Source organism: Oryctolagus cuniculus, chromosome 11 (genome assembly GCF_964237555.1).
Source record: "Oryctolagus cuniculus chromosome 11, mOryCun1.1, whole genome shotgun sequence".
Taxonomy (NCBI): Eukaryota; Metazoa; Chordata; class Mammalia; order Lagomorpha; family Leporidae; genus Oryctolagus; species Oryctolagus cuniculus.
The window spans coordinates 106,245,315-106,266,297 of record NC_091442.1 but is presented as its reverse complement, the minus strand read 5'-3'; the positions used below and the strand labels follow the sequence as shown (position 1 = coordinate 106,266,297).

At 40.2% G+C, this 20,983-nt stretch overlaps 1 protein-coding gene across 9 annotated transcripts in view; it reads left to right on the top strand.

Moving 5' to 3' along the window:
• Positions 1-20,983, top strand: part of C11H12orf42 (chromosome 11 C12orf42 homolog) — a 325,319-nt gene that overhangs the window by 67,143 nt on the left and 237,193 nt on the right. For 7 of the 9 annotated variants that reach the window (XR_011380237.1, XR_011380234.1, XR_011380236.1 and 4 more), the window contains exon 3: positions 1,579-1,647. The exons of 1 other annotated variant lie outside the window; for it this stretch is intronic. Coding sequence is in view for 1 of the 8 variants with exons in the window: in XM_070052780.1 (XP_069908881.1) it covers positions 1,579-1,647 (69 nt within the window). In the remaining 7 variants the exon portion in view is untranslated. Of the gene's footprint in view, positions 1-1,578; positions 1,648-2,981; positions 3,054-20,983 lie in introns of all 9 variants that reach the window. One more of the 9 variants, XR_011380241.1, reaches the window with a different exon arrangement.

The window sequence follows — 20,983 nt, the reverse complement described above, 5'->3', positions numbered from 1 at the left end:
CTTCCCAGCTCATACAAGGCATTATGTGGAAAATATAGGACAACAACAGTTATGAACCTGGGGATTGTGACTAATTAAATATGCGGTAGCTAAAATTAAATTTAAAAATGAAAAAAACCAAAAAGAAAGGAATGCCCGAGTGTAGCAGTTTTGCTGGAAATGCAGTGTTTTGTCAAACTATGCTTTGAATCTTTGTTGGGTACATGATTAGGACTTACATACTACCGTAGTGTTGATGATCTGTGACTATCCTGAAGTTTATTGGCTACTGGTGAAGTTGACATCTTTTCATTTGCTTGTTGTTTATGGCTTTTGTCTGTGTTCCTGCTAACTATGGTCTTTTGTCTTCTTGTTTGTTGAATTCTTTCTTTAGTGTAGCATTAAGGCTTGACTATGATGTAAACTGGAAATATTTATCTCAAAAATAAAAAAAAATAAAAAGAACCTAGAGAGGTTCCAGTGAAAACACTAATGTGGAATCCTATGTGTTGTATCTGTATAAAAAAGGAAGCAGTTAATACCACCCAATGTAGATTTTACTGATAGCATGATCTTTCCTTCTTTGGTATACCGCAATTTACTTGAACAATCATGCTTAACATTATAAATTATTTCTCTACAGTAACTTTAATCTTTTACATAATAGGCAGCAAATAAATATTTTCATTAGCCTAAACAAAGTTATTAAAAGCCAGAAGTGTGAAAACAAATACTGATGTTATCTTTTTCAGGCTTGATATTTTAAGCAAAATGGAATGGTTTTCCACCCTTGTGAGACCCCAGGGTACTCTCCCTGCTTCCTTTGAATACACCCATCAAATGCATTATGTGTTTGTTTCAGTCAGGTTCTTCTATGATGATCCTGCATAGACTAATAGATCCAAATTAGTGACTTTGAACAGGCAGCACTCTTTTCTTATTTATATTTATGGATCTGTGAGTAATATGAACATGTTTGATTCCATGTCATCCTAATTTATCAGAATAATCTCAAAATACTTTGTCTCTCTCTGTAACATGTGACACAGTTGCAATTTTGTGTTCATTTTGTGATTTCTTTTTTGTTGCTTTCTCTTTAAAATATATTTTTAAAATTTTAGATTAACATGTAATACTTTTACATTTTATGAAATATTATTCAGTCATAGGAAGAATCCTGACATTTGAAGCAAAATGGACAGAACTGGAGATCATTATGTTTAGTGAAATAAAGCCAAACATGGAGAGATAAATACTGCATGTTCTCTCTCACATGAGGAAGTTCACAAATAGAGTTGGTCTGAACTTCAATTGAGAGTACTAGAAGCTGGAAGAGTGGGGGAGGGGGTGGTTGAGTGGTGTGTATTTGAATGTTTTTTTGGTTCCTGCCTGTGGTTTCCGCTGGACTCTTGAGAGTAGGAATTGTGTTTTGGGCTCCAGATTGTTCCCTTAGCACCTACAACAGTGCTCTGGACAGTACCAGCTACTTGGTAAGCAAATAGCTGTTGTTTGAGTTGATTAGCATCTGTGCCTAAAAATCATCTCAGAAATGGAAATATTCCTGAGGTGACACCAAATGGTTTGTTTCGAATCTTTCAGAAATCCTCTTGCTATATTCCCATCGTGAGCAGTGCAAAGCTCTGGGAGAGAAGCCAAGTGCATGTAAACGTGAGTAAGCAGAGTGGTGGTGTGCAGGGCTGCTGCTGTGCCACAGACCTTTGGGGTTCAAGGGCTTAATACATGGCATTTGTTCCTTTTTATTGTCTGGCTTTATAATGGGTAAAGGGTGTGTTTTTATTATTTATTTTAAAATAGGAAGGATGGTAAAAGACATTTCCTGTAGAACATTGAGTCTCAGTTTGAGAATTACCCTGCCTCTTTAATTCTTTACATACAGATATGTACACTAAGAAAAAAATCTATATCATAATCTGATATCAAGATGAGAAATCACAATGCATCGGGTATCTTTGCCATGCCTGTTTGTGGCCCGACACCTAGAAAGTCGAAGAACAGTTTCATTTTACCATTGTCTGAGTCCATCGAGAAGAAAGCTGACTTGAATTGTGTTCTTCCCCATCCCACCTTCTCCTCACTGGTTGCTAGTGATCTCTTGCTGGGAGCCAAAGTGAATGTTTATCCCTACCGTGTGCAAATGCATCTCTGTAAATGACGATGACATGCACATGGTGATGGTCGCCATGGCTGGCCAGCGCAGTTGTCATGGAGCTCTGGTAACTTCCCAGGTTTAGTCTCATCATAGCTTTGTTTACAAAAGCTGAGTTGGGGGAAAAGAGAATCTTTCAGCTAACACTGAAATTTACATCTAAGGGCTCTAATTACTTTCATTTCCTTCCTACTTACCATGAAGGGAACTGCAGTGCCCTGCAAACAGGACCACATAGCCCCGTAACACGGATGAAATAAAAAAGTCCCAAGCCCATCATAGGGAAGGGGCGATTCTAAGTTAGGGAGTTTTATCTTATAGAGTCTTTCTTTTCCAAAATTTGTGAGCAGGATTGTCCCAAATTAATACTTGTAGAATAGGAGCATATGGTGACTGGAAATAGAATTCATGAGTAGAAATCAAGAGATCTGGGAAATCACATGTTAAGATTAAAGAAAAAGGCCAGCTGGCAGAAAGATAGAAAACATGACCTGGTTTTCTAACTGTTCTTACTCCACTAAACCAGAGGAGTATATCTATATAGGGCATCTGTGATTTGCTGTTTCATGAGTAATTTTTCCATTTAGACTTTAAGTAATTGAGTGTTTAAGAATCTGCAGTTAAGGGATTCCATGACTCCCAGCTTGGACTGTGTTGGGGAGGAAGAGACTGTACCAACGTCCCCTTCATGGGGCTATTCCACCATTAGTGCATCAAGGCCCTTGGAAAGCAAAGCTTCCTGGAAGGGAGGCTCAGTTCCTTCCCTCTGCATGGAGCCATGCAGGTTCCAAGCTGATCTTTACTTGTGCTGATACAGCTATATGATGTCTTTCAGGTTCCCAGCAGGTCTCCCCTAGCAGCTGAAGTGAGGACAGAGGAGTGAGAGCAGCTCTGTGCGAGGTCGCAGGTGTGGCAGCAGCTGTGTTCTCTTTCAAAATTTTTGTCTGCTTCTTTCCTTCCTTCCTTCCTTCCTGTAGATTTATTTATTTATTTTTTTGACAGGCAGAGTTACAGAGGGGGGAAGAGATAGATGATAGATAGATAGATAGATAGATAGATAGATAGATAGATAGAAAGAATGAATGAATGTGAATACAAATCTTCCATCTGTTGGTTCACTCCCAAAATGGCCACCACGGCCTGGAAGCCAGGAGCCAGGAATTCCACCTGGGTCTCCCATAAGAGTTTCCGGGGCCCAAGCATTCAGGACATCTTTCCTTGCTCTCCCAAGTGCATTAGCAGGGAGCTAGGTTGCAGGTGGAACAGCCAGGACTTGAAACTTTGCAGGCGGAGGCCTCGCCCACTGTGCCACAATGGTGGTCCTTTTCGCCCCACCTGTCCCCTTTCTTCTCCCTCTTCTTCTCTGTGTTGATGTGGTTTTGGAGGACTTATAAAAGTAAGGCAAAAATTTTTAAGATGTATATCTTTAAAAGATGTTAATATTTTTTAATTATTTATAGCATATACTGTATGTTGACTACTATACATTTTATTACGTGTTATATATTATACATTGTATATTAATGTTTTGCATTTTACATTGTATAACACATATCTTATATAGCAAATATCCTACATTAGAGATTATAATATATTTTATATCAAATAACCTAAATCATGGATGTGTGACTGTGTGTATATTCCAGTATTATACCATATATATTGTACTTGTTGACCACTTAAAAATGGTCAGTGAGAGGACTGACTGTTCTAAAAGCAACAGCAAAGAAGTCTAACGCATAGGGAAGAATACAAATAATGGAGAATTAGCAAAGAAACACCTAGGATAGTTCCAGGTGGTGAAATCCAAGTGAAGTCCGGTTGGCAGAGCATTCTTGGGGGTGGACTTTTAAGCACAAGCCCATCAGCTTGAGACAGACCGGGCCTATTATGTTTTTTTTTTTTTTTTTTTTTTTTTTTTTGACAGGCAGAGTGGACAGTGAGAGAGAGAGACAGAGAGAAAGGTCTTCCTTTTTGCCGTTGGTTCACCCTCCAATGGCTGCCGCGGCTGGCGCGCTGCGGCCGGCGCACCGCGCTGATCCGATGGCAGGAGCCAGGAGCCAGGTGCTTCTCCTGGTCTCCCATGGGGTGCAGGGCCCAAGCACCTGGGCCATCCTCCACTGCACTCCCTGGCCACAGCAGAGAGCTGGCCTGGAAGAGGGGCAACCGGGACAGAATCCGGCGCCCCGACCGGGACTAGAACCTGTTGTGCCGGCGCCGCTAGGCAGAGGATTAGCCTAGTGAGCCGCGGCGCCGGCACGGGCCTATTATGTTTATGAGCAGAAAGAATGTCCATGCAGTTGAGTCGAGAGTGAAGGGAGGTATGGAGGAGTGGACAGGGGCCAATGAGCTTGTCTTTTCTTCTGTTTGCAATTCAGAAGCTCTATGAGATTTTGTTTTATAGCAGGAAATGAAATAATCCGATCCACTCCTTCAAGAAGTTCACTGGCTGCTGTATGCAGGATGAATTTTTGGGAGGCCAGGAGTCCCATTGGGAGGTGACTCAAATATTCCAGTGAGAGGAATGGGGGCTGGGACTAGCTCAGGATCTGACAACATGTGGTTAGATTTTAGAGATGTTTTAGAGATAGAGCTGATATGACATTATAGCAGATTGGATGTGGGATGTGGAGAAGAGGATAACCAAGAAGGAATTCTAGATTTCCAGCCTGAAGAAACAAGAATGAGGGCTGGGGCTTTTAAGAAGAGATTTCTGGTAGAGATCATCTGTGGTTGTGTTTGGAGGGTGTTGTTTAGATGCCTAGTATTTAACATTACCTTAGTTAGAACTTTGTCTTGCAGTCAGACCTAAGCACAAGGAAAACCGGAAAACATGGTTAATTACCTGGTTGCATTGCCACCGCAGACTCAGGGTTCTTTTACAAAGGATGTAATGAGAATGGATGTCAGGGTAGGAGAGTAGCATTATGTACCAAAGGACTCCATAATAAAGATATGACCCAAAATATGGCTGCTAAAAATTACTTCTAAATGACTCATGGATTAAGGAAGAAATAATGATGGAAAAGGCAAAACATTCAGAATTGAATACTAATAAAGTGGGATGTAGCTGAAGTTGTCCATAGAGGTGAATTTATATCCTAAATTTTATTGCAGAGAAAAAAAAAGGTTGAAAATTAAAGGACCGTGCATTCAACTTGAGGCCTATTTAAACAGCAGGATAAACTCAAAGTGAGCAAAAGAAGGAAGTAATCAAGGGGAGAAGAAATCACCAAACTGGAACAGAAAAATACAACTTGAGATAATCAACAAAATCAAAAGCTTGTTATGAGAAGGACTGAATAAAAGAGAGAAATCTAGGAAGACAGATCAAGAATGAAAAAAAAATCATGAATGAAAGGGGAAACATAAGTACCGAAGTGGTAGTAGAGTGGAGACAAAATCAAGAGTCAGTTCTATGCATAACTCACACTTGCTTTAATAGGAAGAGGAGACTGTTTTCTTGCAAAGAATTCTTCTGTTACCAGATATGTGTTTTTTTTCCACATTAGCCAATTCTTTGACACCAGATGGTATCCTACAATTCAGTTTAATTTGGCCACTAACCAACAGTGCAGATCCCACAAGTTAAAGGCTCAGGCCCACAAAACTGCCCCTACTTCAGATGCCAGTTGCAAGTTCCAGGATGTCATCTATGTTTCTGACCAATGACTGTCGGTTGGGGTTCCCATGGCCCTGTCCTTGGGTTTGGTAATTTGCTAAGACAGCTCATGTAACTCAGTAAATGCTTTCTTACATTTAATTGTTTATTATATAATAAAGAGCTTGATAAAAGATGCAAATGAACAGCATATGAAGAGATACAGAGGGCAAAGTATAGGGGAAGAAACATGGAGCTTCCATGTTTCTTTGGGTTTATTGCCCTTCTTGCATCTCTGTGTTCAGAAGATTGGAAACTCTCCAAAAACCATAAATTAGGGATTTGTTGGATTCATCACATAGACATGACTGAGTATTAACTCCTGGGGGGTAGGGGGTGGCATTGGAAGTTCTGAACTTCTAATCATGGCTTGGTCTGTCTAGGGACCAGCACCCACCCAGAAGCTTACTAAGAGCTGCTTCATTACAACAAACTACATTAGTATCACCTGAAATTCGAAGGTGTTAGGAGCTCTGTGTCAGTAATTTGGAACAGAGACCAAAATATATTTTTTATTATATCACAGTATCACATACCTCAATAAATTAAAGACATTATTGACTCAGTATTCAGAAATTTCGACTGTATCAAAAACAGAATGCCAGAAGGTTTGTGTAATGGTGTTTTATGAAAACTTCAAATATTAGATAATCCTTATATTGAGAAAGAAAAAAAATACATATTATTTTTTAAAGTCAGAAAAGTGTTGAAAATAGAATGGATTTGGGGCTGATGTTGTGGCATACTGAGTGAAGCTGCTGTCTGCAAAGCTGGCATCCCTTATGGGCTCTGATTTTGTATCCCAGCTGCTTCACTTCCCATCCAGCTCCCTGCTAATGGCCTGGGAAAGCAGTGGAAGATGGCCCAAGTGCTTGGGTCCCTGCTACCCAATGGGAGACCTGGAAGAAGCTCCTGGGTCCTGGCTTCATCCTGGCTTAGCCTCTGGCTGTTGTGGCTATCTGGAGAATGAACCACTGGGTGGAAGATCTCTCTCTGTCTCTCTCTGTCCCCAAAGTTCTGAGTTTCAAACTAATAAATATTTTAAAAAGAAAAGCAAAATGGATTAATCTAATTTCTGAAAAATATTCAGTGAAGTACTAGTGAAATCAAATTTAGCACTGTGTATAATAATTACACTGTAACCAAGTAGGATTAATTCTGGGGATGTAAGAACAGTTTGACATAAAGAATCAGTTCATGTAATGTACATTAACAGATAAAGGAAGTAATATAAAATAAAGCTTTCAATGGAGACTAACCTCAGTATTAATTCATAGGAAGAAAAAGAAAACCTTTAGGAAAGCTGGTAACAGATGGAAACTTCCTTAATCTGATCAAACATCTATAAAAAGTCTACAGAAAAAAATGTGGAACTTAATAATAATGATCTTTTAGAATATTTCTATTAAAGTAAGGAAAAACAATAATGTCCACCACCACTTACATTCAGCAATGTCCTGGGGATTCAAAGCAATGGTATATAAGGAAAAAGAGATACAAGGCTTGGCAAATATGCTGACCTATGGTCTTCTTGGTTTTTTGTTGTTGTTGTTGTCATTGACCTCTTTACTTAGTGGAGTATTAAGTCCTTGACTGTAATATAAATTAAAAATGTTATCTTAAAAGCTGAATAAGAAAGAAAGAAAGGAAGGCAGGAAGGAAGGAAGAGAGAGGGAGGGAGGTAGGGAATATCAATATATTATTAGAATTGTATCTGTGAATTACACTGAATATTCTCTTTATTAATATCACAACACAAAAAGTATCAGATGGTAAAGAAGAAAGATAATATTTGAAAAAATATTGACTTGGAAAATAAAAGAGACAATGTTGATTATATACATTGAGAACCTAAACTTATCTTCAGATTATTAAAACATAAATTATTAAAACCAAAAGTATAATTTGCTTTGGAATAAATCTAACAAAATATGTAAAAGACATATATGGAGAAAGGTAGAAAGCATTATTTAAGGATTTAACAGAAGGTCTGAATGAATGAAGAGATGCTATACTAATAAGTGAGAAGACCGTTGTTGCATTTTTAAAGTGAAGAAGCTGATTCTACAAGTTACGTGAAGATCAAGGACTAAGAAGAGATAAGACAAATAGGAAGAACACATTATGGAAACTTATCCTAACAGATTTTAAGATTTTTAATAAAGATATAGCAATAAGATAATATACTGTTGCCTCAAGGATGGGCCAATGGGACAGAATAGATTACATAAATCTGCTATATGTAGGAGATGGCATTGGGTACCAGTGGAAAATTATGTCTTCTTCACATTACATAGAAAAGTAAATTTTAGGCAAGTTTCAGACCTAGGTGTGAAAACTTTTAGGAAAAATACAAAATATTTTTCTAACCTTGAGGGTCAGGAAGGATTTCTCAAATAAAGGATATAAGCCATAAAATTTTAAGGCATATAGATGAATTTTACTGCATTAAAATAAAATAAAAAAGTTCTCCAACATTTATTAATAAAAGTGATAAGTTACAAGTAAACAATAAATATTTAGAAATAAAATACTAGTAAGGGATTGGCATCTAGAGTTCACAGAAAATTCCTGCCAGTTATTAAGGGAAAGATACATAATGGGGCAGAAAAATCAGCACAGGATATGAATTAGAGATTCACAAAGAAGAAACCTGATTATTGACTAAATGTAGAACTAGATGGTTGCTCACTAGTATGTAGGGAAATGCAGATAAAAAGCGTAATGAAGTATCATTTCATATCCATCAGTTGACATTAAGTAAAAAGTCTGATGGTGATAGATGTTTACAAAATGAAGTAAAATGGGAAGTCTCACATGTACTGCTGCCCTGGCACTTGAGAGTGTAGTTTTGTGACTCAACACAGCTGTAGAATGCCAACACCATGGGTCAACAACTTCCGCAAGTTACACACTGTGTACTCAGTAAACACCTATAGGACTGTTCACTAATGGGAGAGTAAAGAGACGTACATGTCCATTAACAGGAGAGTGGATCAATACATAGTGACATAGTTATACAATGGACTGCAGCTAATTTAAAGGAATGAGTTGAAGCTACACACATCCAGGATAAATCTCAGTAACATTATCATGAATGGAAAAATCAAGTTTAGAGTTAACTATATGTTTAGTAGGATAGATGTCATTTAGGGGATACATTTATATACCTTTGTGTTTCCTTTCCAGTTTCAGTCATTAGAGATAGACACAAACCAAACAGATGGTGGTAAAAATATATTCCAGGTCAAGGCTAGATTGAAGGATTTAGTAATGGTTCCAAAAATATAAACAGATCATATCATTCTTCTGCTCGCAAACCTCCAGCAGGCTTTGGTTTCACACACAATCACGTCTAAATCTTTGTCGTGGTTCCAAAGGACAACATTATCTGGATCCCACTACCCTCTTTGCCTCATACTTGTCCCTTTCTCTTTAGCCTTTGACTCTGCTCAGTCCTCCTAGCATACTTCCCCTCCTCCTGGAAGCCACCTTGCTCCCTACTCCTTCCAGGTCTTAGACCAGCTTGCCTCACAACTAGTGCAGCCTGGTCTGGGGACACATCTAGGTTTGACCTCTTCTAAGTAACCTGTTTGGAATCACTCCCCCTGGTTACTAGCTGGGCACTAATCTGTGCCCAAGGATTTAAAATGATGGTATCCAACTTTTAATTGCAACTCTAGCAATAAAAAAAAAAAATTGAGTGCCCATATCCAATCTACTTTCATTTATCTATATATCTATACTTCAAGAAGTTCATGGACAATGAACATTCTAAAAAAACTATGCATGAATTTCAAAATTTTATTCAAAAATAAACTTACCCCCTTTTTTTAACTTTTATTTAATGAATATAAATTTCCAAAGTACAGCTTATGGATTACAATGGCTTCCCCCCCATAACTTCCCTCCCACCTGCAACCCTCCCCTTTCCCACTCCCTCTCCCCTTCCATTCACATCAAGATTCATTTTTGATTCTCTATATACAGAAGATCAGTTTAGCATACATTAAGTAAAGATTTCAACAGTTTGCTCCCACACAGAACATAAAGTGAAAAATACTGTTTGAGTACTAGTTATAGCATTAAATCTCAATGTACAGCACACTAAGGACAGAGATCCTACATGAGGAGTAAGTGCACTCCTATTGTTGACTTAACAAATTGACACTCTTGTTTATGGCATCAGTAATCACCCTAGGCTCTTGTCATGAGCTGCCAAGGTTATGGAAGCCCCCTGAGTTCACCGACTCTGATCACATTTAGACAAGGCCATGGTCAAAGTGGAGGTTCTCTCCTCCCTTCAGAGAAAGGTAAACTTACCCTTTAACTTCATTTTTAACAAAAAAAAATTTTTTTTGACAGGCAGAGTTAGACAGTGAGAGAAAGAGAGAGAGAGAGAGAGAGAGACAGAAAGCCTTCTTTTTCCATTGGTTCACCCCCCAAATGGCCGCTATGGCCAGGGCACTGCACCAATCCACAGCCAGGAGCCTGGCGCTTCTTCCTGGTCTCCCATGTGGGTGCAGGTCCCAAGCACTTGGGCCATCCTCCACTGCACTCCTGGACAACAGCAGAGAGCTGGATTGGAAGAGGAGCAACCAGGATAGAATCCAGCACCCCGACTGGGACTAGAACCCGGGGTGCTGGTGCCACAGGTGGAGGATTAGCCTATTGAGCCATGGCGCCGGCCAATTTTTAACAAACTTTAAAAAATACCCCTGTACATATATTATTCAATTCATTGGAAGTTATAAACTATATTATAATGTAATTATAAGTATATATCCTGTTGAATTTAAAAATAAATTCACACTGTGGTGTGGTGGATAAAGCCACTGCCTGAAATGCCGACATCTCATATGGGTGTGTCGGCATCTTATATGGGTGCTGGTTCGAGACCCAGCTGCTCCACTTCTGATCCAGCTCTCTGCTGTGGCCTGAGAAGGCAGTGGAAGATGGCCCAAGTGCCTGGACCCCTGCACCCATGTGGAGAGGGAGACCTGGAAGAAGCTCCTGGCTCCTGGCTTTGGGTCAGCCTAGCTCCAGCCCTTGTGGCCATTTGGGGAGTGAACCAGTGGATGGAAGATCTCTCTCTCTCTGTCTCTGTCTCTTTCTCTCTCTCTCTGCCACTGCCTCTGTGTAACTCTGCCTTTCAAATAAATAAATAAATAAATAAATAAATAAATCTTTAAAAAAATTGTTTGGTCCTTCCTTGGGGCCTGGACATGAGAAAAGGACTCTTACCTGAACCTCCCAATGGGATATCCACTGACACTACCTACCCCATAGTGCTTGCTTTCCCTCTGTCCTGCTGGAGTTTTTCCTGATAGGGATATTGAGAAAAAAATGGTAGTGTTTGTGGATGAAATATATTGCTTTCTGGAAAGTGTATTTTTAAGCAGTTCCATATGTCAAATACATAGCCAAATCAGATTGTATGTTGAATGTATTTTAAAATTACATGCCATTCAAGTTTGTGTGAATGAGCTGTGGTTTAGCATGAGGAACACACAGGAGAGTTGGTCACAAATAAGTTAGTAACCCTAGAATGCATATTTTGTTTTTCACAAGTGTTAAAATGGGCATTTAAAAAATGTGAACCAGGAGGCACCCATACCCTGGGTGCTTTGAGGACTTTAACAAGTAAGGTAGACATAGGTCAGGTCAAGCAACTTATGGCCTAGAAAGGATCATCATTTTCCTGGCAGGTGTAAGTGAGTCAGATTTGGAAAGGAAGGTATTTTAAGGTCTTTTATAAGAGAGTAATTTGAGAAATGGTGTGTCCTCATCTCAGCATGACATGCTACCCAGCTCCCACTCAAATCTCCTCTGTGATTTCATCAGGGAATTAATGCCTGCTGTGGCCGAGGTGGTCTGGGGACACCGTATTGAGATGTAAGGCCTCTGAAAATATGCTTGCCTTTCCTAATATCCAAAATGAACATCTTAAGAAAAATTACTTTAGCAAAACTACTACTAACGCCCTAATGTTGGCTGGTAAGTCAGTGTCTTAAGACATGATTCAAAAGACGTTATCTGCATACCCACAGGAGGTCCCACTGAGGAGCTCTGTGATCGCCGGTAATTTTTTAAAAAGATTTATTTATTTATTTGAAAGGCAGTGTTACTGAGTGAGAGGGAGAGGCATAGAGGGAGAGCTCTTCCATCCTCTGGTTCATTCCCCAAATGGCCTCAAAGGCTGGAGCTGGGCTGATGCAAAATGAGGAGCCAAGAGCTTCTTGTGGGTCTCCCACATGGGTGCAGGGTCCCAAGTACTTGGGCCATCTTCCTTTGCTGCTTCTCATGTGCATTAACAGGGAGCTGGATCGAAAATGGAGCAACTAGGACTTAAATCAGCACCCATATGGGATGCTGATGCCACAGATGGCAGCTTTATCCACTATATCAAAGCACTGGCCCCCAGTAATTTTTTTCTACTCAGAATAATGGAGAATAGGACTGAAGAGTGTTGCCTTTCAGAGGAGAAAACAGGCATAGAGTTGTGACAGACATTATAGCTTTCTTAAAAAGTGGAATTTTTTTCCTGTCTGTGTTTTTGTCAATATTGGATTAATAAATGTTAAGTTTTTATTCATTCCACAAATTGTATTAAGTACAACATATACTAATCATTGCTTTAGGCAAATTAGTTTATTAAACTGGATTCGTATTTGCAAATGGTAGACGCTTACTCATTGATTTATCTGAAAAGGGATTGAGCAAAGAAAAATTGGGTAGCTCACTGGGTCATTGGGAGGAACAGGGAACAAGACCAAAGACGGGCTTCCAGCAATGGTGCCTCAAATAACTGCACAACTGATCTGACAGTTGCTAATGCCTGCTGCCATGTACCACTGAGAATGGATGTCATAGCTTGAACTGCAGCCAATTCTGTGGCAAGGACTCGAGTTGGTAGTTTCTGCTATCTTACTGCTAATAGAAAGGCAAAGAGAGCTTCTTATACACTCCTTATGTGTTACTAGTTTACGAATCTGGCTGCTGATGCCAGTGCCTGGGTGTTGATTTTAAGATTAACTGTTTCAAGATTAACTGAATTGAAGCTAATAAACAAATCCAGAAAAGGATACAAAAGCAACAGATAAAAATTGGTTGTATTTCTATACATTAGTAATAAACATCTGAAAAGGAAATTAAGAAAGCAATTCCACTTAAAACAGCGATCCAACATGGGAAGTGGGACACACAGCAGACTCATAGAAAGCGGCACTCTGGCCTCAGAATCAGCCCTTAAGGCATTCGGATCTGGCTAAAAAGCCCATGGGAACATTTCAGGCATGGAAAGCCAAGACACTGTGGCAAAAAAGGACCTAAATGAAAGATCTTTGTGAGTGAGATCCTGGTAGAGGGAGGGGGACATCAAAGAAGGGAGGAGAGAACATCTCTAAAGGGAGGAGAGAACCTCCACCTTGATTACGGCCTTGTCTAAATAATGTTGGAATTTGTGAACTCGGGAGGCTTCAATGGCCTTGGCAGCTCATGACAGGAGCTTTGGGTGATCACTGATGCCATGTATAAGAGTGTCAATTGTTAAACTGACAACAGGAGTCACTGTGCACTTGCTCCCCATGTAGGATCTCTGTCCTTAATGTGTTGTACTATGAGAATTAATGGTAAAACTAGTCTTCAAACAGTACTTTATACTTTGTGTGTCTGTGGGGGTGCAAACTGTTGAAAGCTTTACTTAGTATAGAGTTGATCTTCTGTATATAAAGGTAATTAAAGGTGAATCTTGATGAATGGGATGGGAGAGGGAATGGAGGTGGGATGATCTGGGGGTGGGAAGGCGGGTATCAGGGGAAGAACTGCTATAATCCAAAAGTTGTACTTATGAAATTTATATATATTAAATAAAAGCTTTCTATAAAAAATAGCATCAAGAAGAGTAAGATACTTAAAGATAAACAACCAAAGAAGTGGAACATTTGTGTACCCAAAACTGGAAAACACCACTGAAAGAAATTAAAGAAGTCCTAAATGCATGGGAAGACATCCCCTGTTCACGTATTGGAAGACTTAACATTGTTAATGTGATCTTAGTATTCAAGGTGATCTACAAAATGTAATCCCTATCAAAATTTCAAGAGTGTTTTTTTGCAGAAATAGGAAACTTACATGAAAATTCCTAGGAAATTTCAAGGGGTTCCTAAAGAGTAAAAACAATCTTGAAAAATATAAAATTTAGAGAATTTAGATGCTGCCACTGCCCTCCCGCTACGCCAAAGGTTCACTGGGACCAGTTCCATCAGCTGCTGATGCAGGAGGGACTGAAATAAAGCCAGAAAGGCCAGGCAGGAAGAGACACTGCAGAGGACAGGGGGAACCCAGCAGATGGCACTCAGAGTTGTCACCACTTTCCTGGTGTCAAGGAAAAACGTTTCCTTCTGCAAAGCTCCACTGTGGCAGGGAGGAGTAGGGAGCACGATTGAGAATGGAGGATACTCTGAAAATGACTTTGAACTTTGAATGATGGGGTTAATTGGCTAAGTGACTCTCTAAGGAGCCAATTTTAAACTTTGAAGTTTGCCCTGAAGTGTTAAGATAAAAGTGTTTATTATAAGTTGAGTTTGGTTAGGAAAATAAAATTTCGGGGCTGGAGATGTTGCACAGCAGGTTAAGCTGCTGCTTGGGATACTGGCTTCTCATAATTGAGTGCTGGTTTGAGTCCTGGCTGCTCCACTTCTGATCCAGCTTCTTGCTAGTGTGCCTGGTAAGGCAGTGATGATGGTCCAAGTGTTTGGGCCCCTGCCGCCCATGCAAGTGATTAGGATGGAGTTCCTGGCTCCTCACTTTAGCCTATTTGAGTCCTGGCTGTTGCAGCCATCTCGGGGAATGAAGTTGGGAAATGAAGATTGCTCTGTGTCTCCTCCTCTTTGTCTATAATTCTGACTTTCACATAAATAAGTAATAAATCAAAAAAAGAAAAGTTAAATGTGTTTTAAAAAGAAAGAAAAACAGAGAGGTCAGGGAGGAATTTGATTCCAGCACTTGGAGAAGCTGGAAAGCCGAACTGTCTTGTTTTGTCTGTTCATTTATTTGATGACTTTTTTTGTTCACTTGTTACATGCTGTGCATTGTTCTAGGTACTGGAAACAGATGGCGAGCAACTAGAATGCCATGTTTCAAGTCACCAAACTTGTATTCCAGTGATGGTGACAGGGCCACTGCTAGGTTACTTAGCACTTTTGTCTCTCATGGGAAAATGGTGCCCACTCTGCGAAGAAGGGGTCTTTTTCTTGAGGTCAGTACAACCCCACATTCTGGTCTGAGGCTTGAGGCAAGGCCCTTCTTCCTCTTGGCAGGGATTGACCTGTATAAGCACATGCAGAGGACCTGGGGTAGATAGACAACACACAAAATGAAGAGAGAGAATGTGTGGCAATTGGATGGCATTAACAGGCCCAAGAGGGATAAGTGTGTATGTGTGTGTTTGTGTGTGCGTGTATAGGATGGTCACTTTATTTTACACAGAGGGGACTTGGGAGGCTAACAATATTGTACAAGGAGGTGAAGGAGATGAAAGATCAAGCCTTGGAGATATTGGGAGAAAGAATATTCCAGGGAGAGGGAACATTGATTGCAAAGAGCCCGAGACAGTAACGTGCCTGGGATGTTGAAAGAACAGCAAGGGGACTGGGGCAGAGTGAATGGAGATGTTGCAGGGAGAACAGATACAAGTGGCAATGAAGACATCTTTATTTGGTCAGAATAGTCCAGGCTTAGACCTGTTTGTTCTAGAATAATTCTTAGTTTTCTTAATTTTCACAAGCAAAAACATCCTCAGCTGGACCAAGCAGTTATGTAGGTCCCAGATCCAGTCTAGCCTATTGGGAAGTGAGGATCGTGCTTTGAATGGGATGTAGAGCCATGGGAGGGCTTCAAAGGGCAGGATATAACTTTGGTTTAAGAGACCGCTGGGGTTGACTTACTGGAGGCAGCAGAAGAGCTGCAGATTGTGGCTGCCCCTGAGGAAACCAGGGTTCTGGTGCCTGGGCAGCTCTCTCAGGTGTGCCACCTGGAGCCTCATCAACACTTTGGGCTGCGTATGGGTGTTCCGCCCTCTTCAAACCAAGGCCAGAAAGGCAATGCAGTTTCAGTCTGCTCTGTCTTGGAAGCAGTCCCGTGCTGCAGGAGTGGTGGTTGTATTTTGGATCATGCTCACCCCCTGTACTATAAATTCATTTACAGTAATCTCTATAAATGATTTCAGGGAGACTGTGAGTGGCAGACAACTTGGAGAACCTAACCAGGCTCCAGTAGCCTCCTTTACCTGTATGGATGTGACTTTGGTCAGATGAGTTTCAGGGTTTAGAGAGCTGGAAGAAGAGAGATGAACCATATGTATAAGCTGGAGATAACCTGGGGTCAGGCAAGATAGACATCCAAGGGCTCTTGACTGTATTCCAGTTTACCTAAAAATGTGATGCCAGAGTCACTGGCACTTGCTCCCAGATGCTGACAAGGGCACTTCAAAAAGTTAATGGGGCCGGCGCCGCAGCTCAATAGGCTAATCCTCCGCCTGCGGCACCGGCACACTGGGTTCCAGTCCCAGTTGGGGTGGTGGATTCTGTCCCAGTTGCCCCTCTTCCAGGCCAGCTCTCTGCTGTGGCCTGGGAGTGCAGTGGAGGATGGCCCAAGTGCTTGGGCCCTGCACCCCGTAGGAGAGAGAAGCACCTGGCTGCTGGCTTCGGATCAGCATGGTGCACTGGCTGCGGCGGCCATTGGAGGGTGAACCAACGGCAAAGGAAGACCTTTCTCTCTGTCTCTCTCTCTTACTGTCCACTCTGCCTGTCAAAAAAATAAATAAAAGATAAAAAAAATTAAAAAAAAGTTCATGGAAAATGGAAGTAACGTAAATTTATTTTGGTGCAAAAACGTCTTGAAATCCACAAATAGTTTTTCCATAAAATGCATTTTCTATGAACTTTTTTGAAACTGTATGTGTGGATTAAAAAATGATTTTACACCAAAAATAAACTTATCTTTTACTTCCATTTCCCAAAAACTCTTTGATGTGCCCTCATGTTACCTGAGTGGATGGCAAACTGAACAGTTGGTTGAGGACAGTGATTGTGTAGATAGATCCTGGGGCCAGACTGCCTGAGTTCAAATCTCAGCTTTGTTGCTTACTGCCTTGGGACTTTGTAAGATATGTCTCACGCTGTAGGCCTCAGCTTCTGCATCTGCCAGATGGGTTAACAACAGCCTCGTAAGGTTGCTGTAGGAGTCAGACGAGTTAGAGGTAAGTTGCCTAGCCCCATGCTTGCATGCCCATTAGCTGTTCCTCTCATTTCTTTGACCAGTGTGCTTTATATTTGTGCCTCTTTTTGGCGGAACAGATCCTTTTGATCACAGTGATTGGCATGCTGGAATCTTTCTGGTTTGGGAAGTAGGTGAATTATTTCCTCTGAGATTCTCTCTAAATCCATCAGCAAATGTCAGTTTTAAGCAAAGTGTGTGGGTGGCCTCCAAGACAAGATTAGGCTTTATCTCAGGTTTTCATTTTCATTTCCAGCGTGGAAAAAAGTCTAAACTTGGTCAAATTTCAAAGTAAAACCTTTATTTTTTGAGATTTAAATCTGATTAAGCAAGTGAAATTTAGAACTGTGGTAAACAAAAATTGATCATTCTCAGAAAAATCAGCAAGAATTCTATAATAAAGAAGACATTGTTAGGGTTTACTATAATTATTTAAAAACTTTATTGAGTAGTATATGGATGTATTTATGTATCTTGTTTTATCTGAGTAGTTTTCATAGGCTACTAATGGGTTACTTAAAATACAAGAACGGGTACATCTCGAGGAAGAATATATTTGGATTCATTACTCATCATAAGTATAATTATTGTTTAACAATATTGTGAAGGGCTGGTGATGAGATGCAGGTGTTTAAACATGCAGTGCCAATAGATTTGACACGGTATTCAGTTCTAGCCATATACATTTTTAAAGGCTTCTATTCACCACAGGGGACAATAAGGCCCCACACAATAGTAAGTGTGTTTGCTAAAAACATGAAGTGACTGGTTAATTTTTACTCTTTAGATTTTAAAGTGGGATATTTTTTCAGTGATAAGTGTGCATTAACTTTCTAGTCTATACATTGCATTTTTAAGTGAAAAATAAAACCTGGCTATATTGAAAAGTCTACCTAACTGGGGGTTTGAAACCATCTGTGGGTCTTGGAAGACGCTGCATGCAGTTAGTTCAATTTCAGGCTGAGCAAGTAAACGGCAAAGTGATGGACTGAGGTTTTTCAGGTATTTTTACCTGGAATTCTTGGTACTTAGGAAGGTTGTAGCCCAAGCCTCTAACCTCTCAGAGGCTACAGAAGACCCCGATTTGCTCAGCGATACATGGTTACTGGGCCAGACTCTCTACATCTGGACATAAGTCTCCTCGTTGTTGTGTCTGGACGCTTCCCAGTGTGCTCAGGTGCCTCTTGTCAAATGTGAGCCTCTCATTGTGTGAATTTGCAATTACTGAATCTGATCACTAGTCATCTTTGACTTCTAGTTGTGTGCTAGACTCTGTGCCAGGTCTGGAGGCAGATGAGAGCCACAGATCATGGAGATGAAGAAGGAGGGGCCGCTGAGCCAAGTTGGCACACTTCTCTCTCTCAAACTCCTCCATCAGCTTTCCCCTTTGAGGCTGATGGCCAGAAGGTAGCGATTTGCAGAATAAAACAGGACAGCCTTTTTCTAAATAAAATGAGAGGGCTTCCTGGAGGAGGATCAATGCTCCAAATATGGAAGTTGGTGCCTTGGAATGAGGCCCTCTCAGGCTGACATTTGGAAGAGCCTTGACCGGCCCACCCACACACCTGCAGAGAAGCCAGTGAGCTCACCTGCCTGACCCTCTCTGTCAAGCCTTCTTTACCAAAAGTCCTGAGTTCTTTTTTGTAAAGATTTATTTATTTATTTATTTGAAAGAGTTACACAGAGAGAGAAGGAGAGGCAGAGAGAGAGGTCTTCCATCTTGGTTCACTCCCCAATTGGCTGCAATGGCCAAGCTGAGCTGATCTGAAGCCAGGAGCGAGGAGCTTCTTCGGTTCTCCCACGTGCATGCAGGGGCCCAAGGACTTGGGCCATCTTCTACTGCTTTCCTAGGCCATAGCAGAGAGCTGTATTGGAAGTGGAGCAGCAGGGACTTGAACTGGTGCTCGTATGGGATGCCGACGCTGCAGGCAGTGGCCTTACCAGCTACACCACAGTGCTGGCCCCCTGAGTTCTTTAATATGAGAAACAAATGCATACAAAGAAAGAAGAAACCCATCAAATAAGCTTTTATTCAAAATATCATAGACTTCCAGAATTCAAATAAAACCAATTACATAAAACAGAAGGATTGGGAGGATCCGATAGAGAAAATGCCGAAGGAGGACATTGACATAATTCAGAAACCGGAAGAAAGTTTTCGTTCTAAAAAGGCATCTAATGAGTATCCTCTGGGAGATTCTAAGAAAACCAACAAACTAAGAACAGCTGTATCCTTTTAAAATAAGTAATCAGCAAACAGAAAGAGTTCATAGACCCAGATATGTAATTGCTGGAAAGAAAAATATGATAGGAGATTGCAAGAAAAGTTGTGGAAAATATCTTGGAGTGTAAAGCAAAAAGACAAAAATAAGTAAAAGGCAAAAGAAAAGTTAAGTCTTGGGGGATCAATCAAGTAATCAAAGCAACCCATGAGATAAGAGAACAGAGTGAATCTGGCTGGAAATGCTGGTGTCTCCTTCAAGGTGCACCTGTGAGTGTGCAAGCAGGAGTGTGTAAGAATAACTGTGTCTGACAGCTCATCTTTGTCTCTGGCTTCCACCCCTGGATTCTGTCAGTATTTCATCTACTTTTCTGTCCCATGCAGAACCATGAGATCGGTTTTAAAGAACTGTTTTTTTCCATATTAGCTTTTATTTATTTATTTAAAAAATTATAATTGTGGCAAGAAATACACAACATAAAATTTATTATCTTAACCATTTTAAGTGTACACTTCAATATTAAGCATGTTTGCATTGTTATGTGCTAACAACTTGCAAAATGGAAACTCTAAACCCATCAAACAACAATTCTCCATTTTTTCCTCTCTCTCCTCCATTGTTTTACTTTCTATTTCTATGAATTTGGCTACTTTAATATCTTATGTAAATGCGACCAGTGGATGGGCATTTGACATAGTGTTTAAGATGCTTGAGATGCTTGTATTCCAGGCTGGAGTGCTTGGGTTCAAGTTCCAACTCTCTTTCTAATTCCAGCTTCCTACCAGTGTTCACTCTGGGAGGCAGCAGCAAGTGGCTCATGTACTTGGAGCCCTGCCATCCATGGGGAGACTTGAATTCAGTTTCCCGCTCCTGGGCATTTGGGGAAGTGAACCAACAGATGGGAGCTCTCTCTCTCTCGCTCTCTCTCTCTCTCTCTCTCTCTTTGTCTATCTCTCGGTCTGCCTGCCTCTCAAAAAATTTTAAATGGAATCATACAATTTTCGTCTTTTAGTGACTGACTTATTTCACTTAGCATTATGTCCTCAAGGTTCAGCCATTTTGAATATGTAATGGGATTTCCTTCCCTTTTAAGACTAAATAATATTCCATTGTGTGTGTGTATTGTATTTTATTTATCTACTCATCTGTCAATGGAAATTTGTGTTATTTCCACCTGCTCATTATTGTGAATAATGGTGTTGGGAAATGGTTTCTGAATATCTCTTTGAGACCCTGATTTCAATTCTTTTAAAAGTTGGATTTATGGATCATTTAGTAATTCTGTTTTTTTCAGTTTTAAAATAATAACTTAAGAAACCATCATACTATTTTCTGTAATAGTTACACCACTTTATAATACCAACTCCCACAGATGTTTTTATGTCCACATGTTCTCTCCAACCATAGTTATTTTTAGTATTTTTAGTTTTGTTTTATTTTGGTTTTGACTGTAGCCATTATAATGGATGTGAGGTGATATCTTACTAGTGTTTTGATTTCCATTTTGGTAATGTCCTCCCTCGGCATTTTCTCTATCGGATCCTCCCAATCCTTCTGTTTTATGTAATTGGTTTTATTTGAATTCTGGAAGTCTATGATATTTTGAATAAAAGCTTATTTGATGGGTTTCTTCTTTCTTTGTATGCATTTGTGACATGTTTTTCATATGCTTTTTGG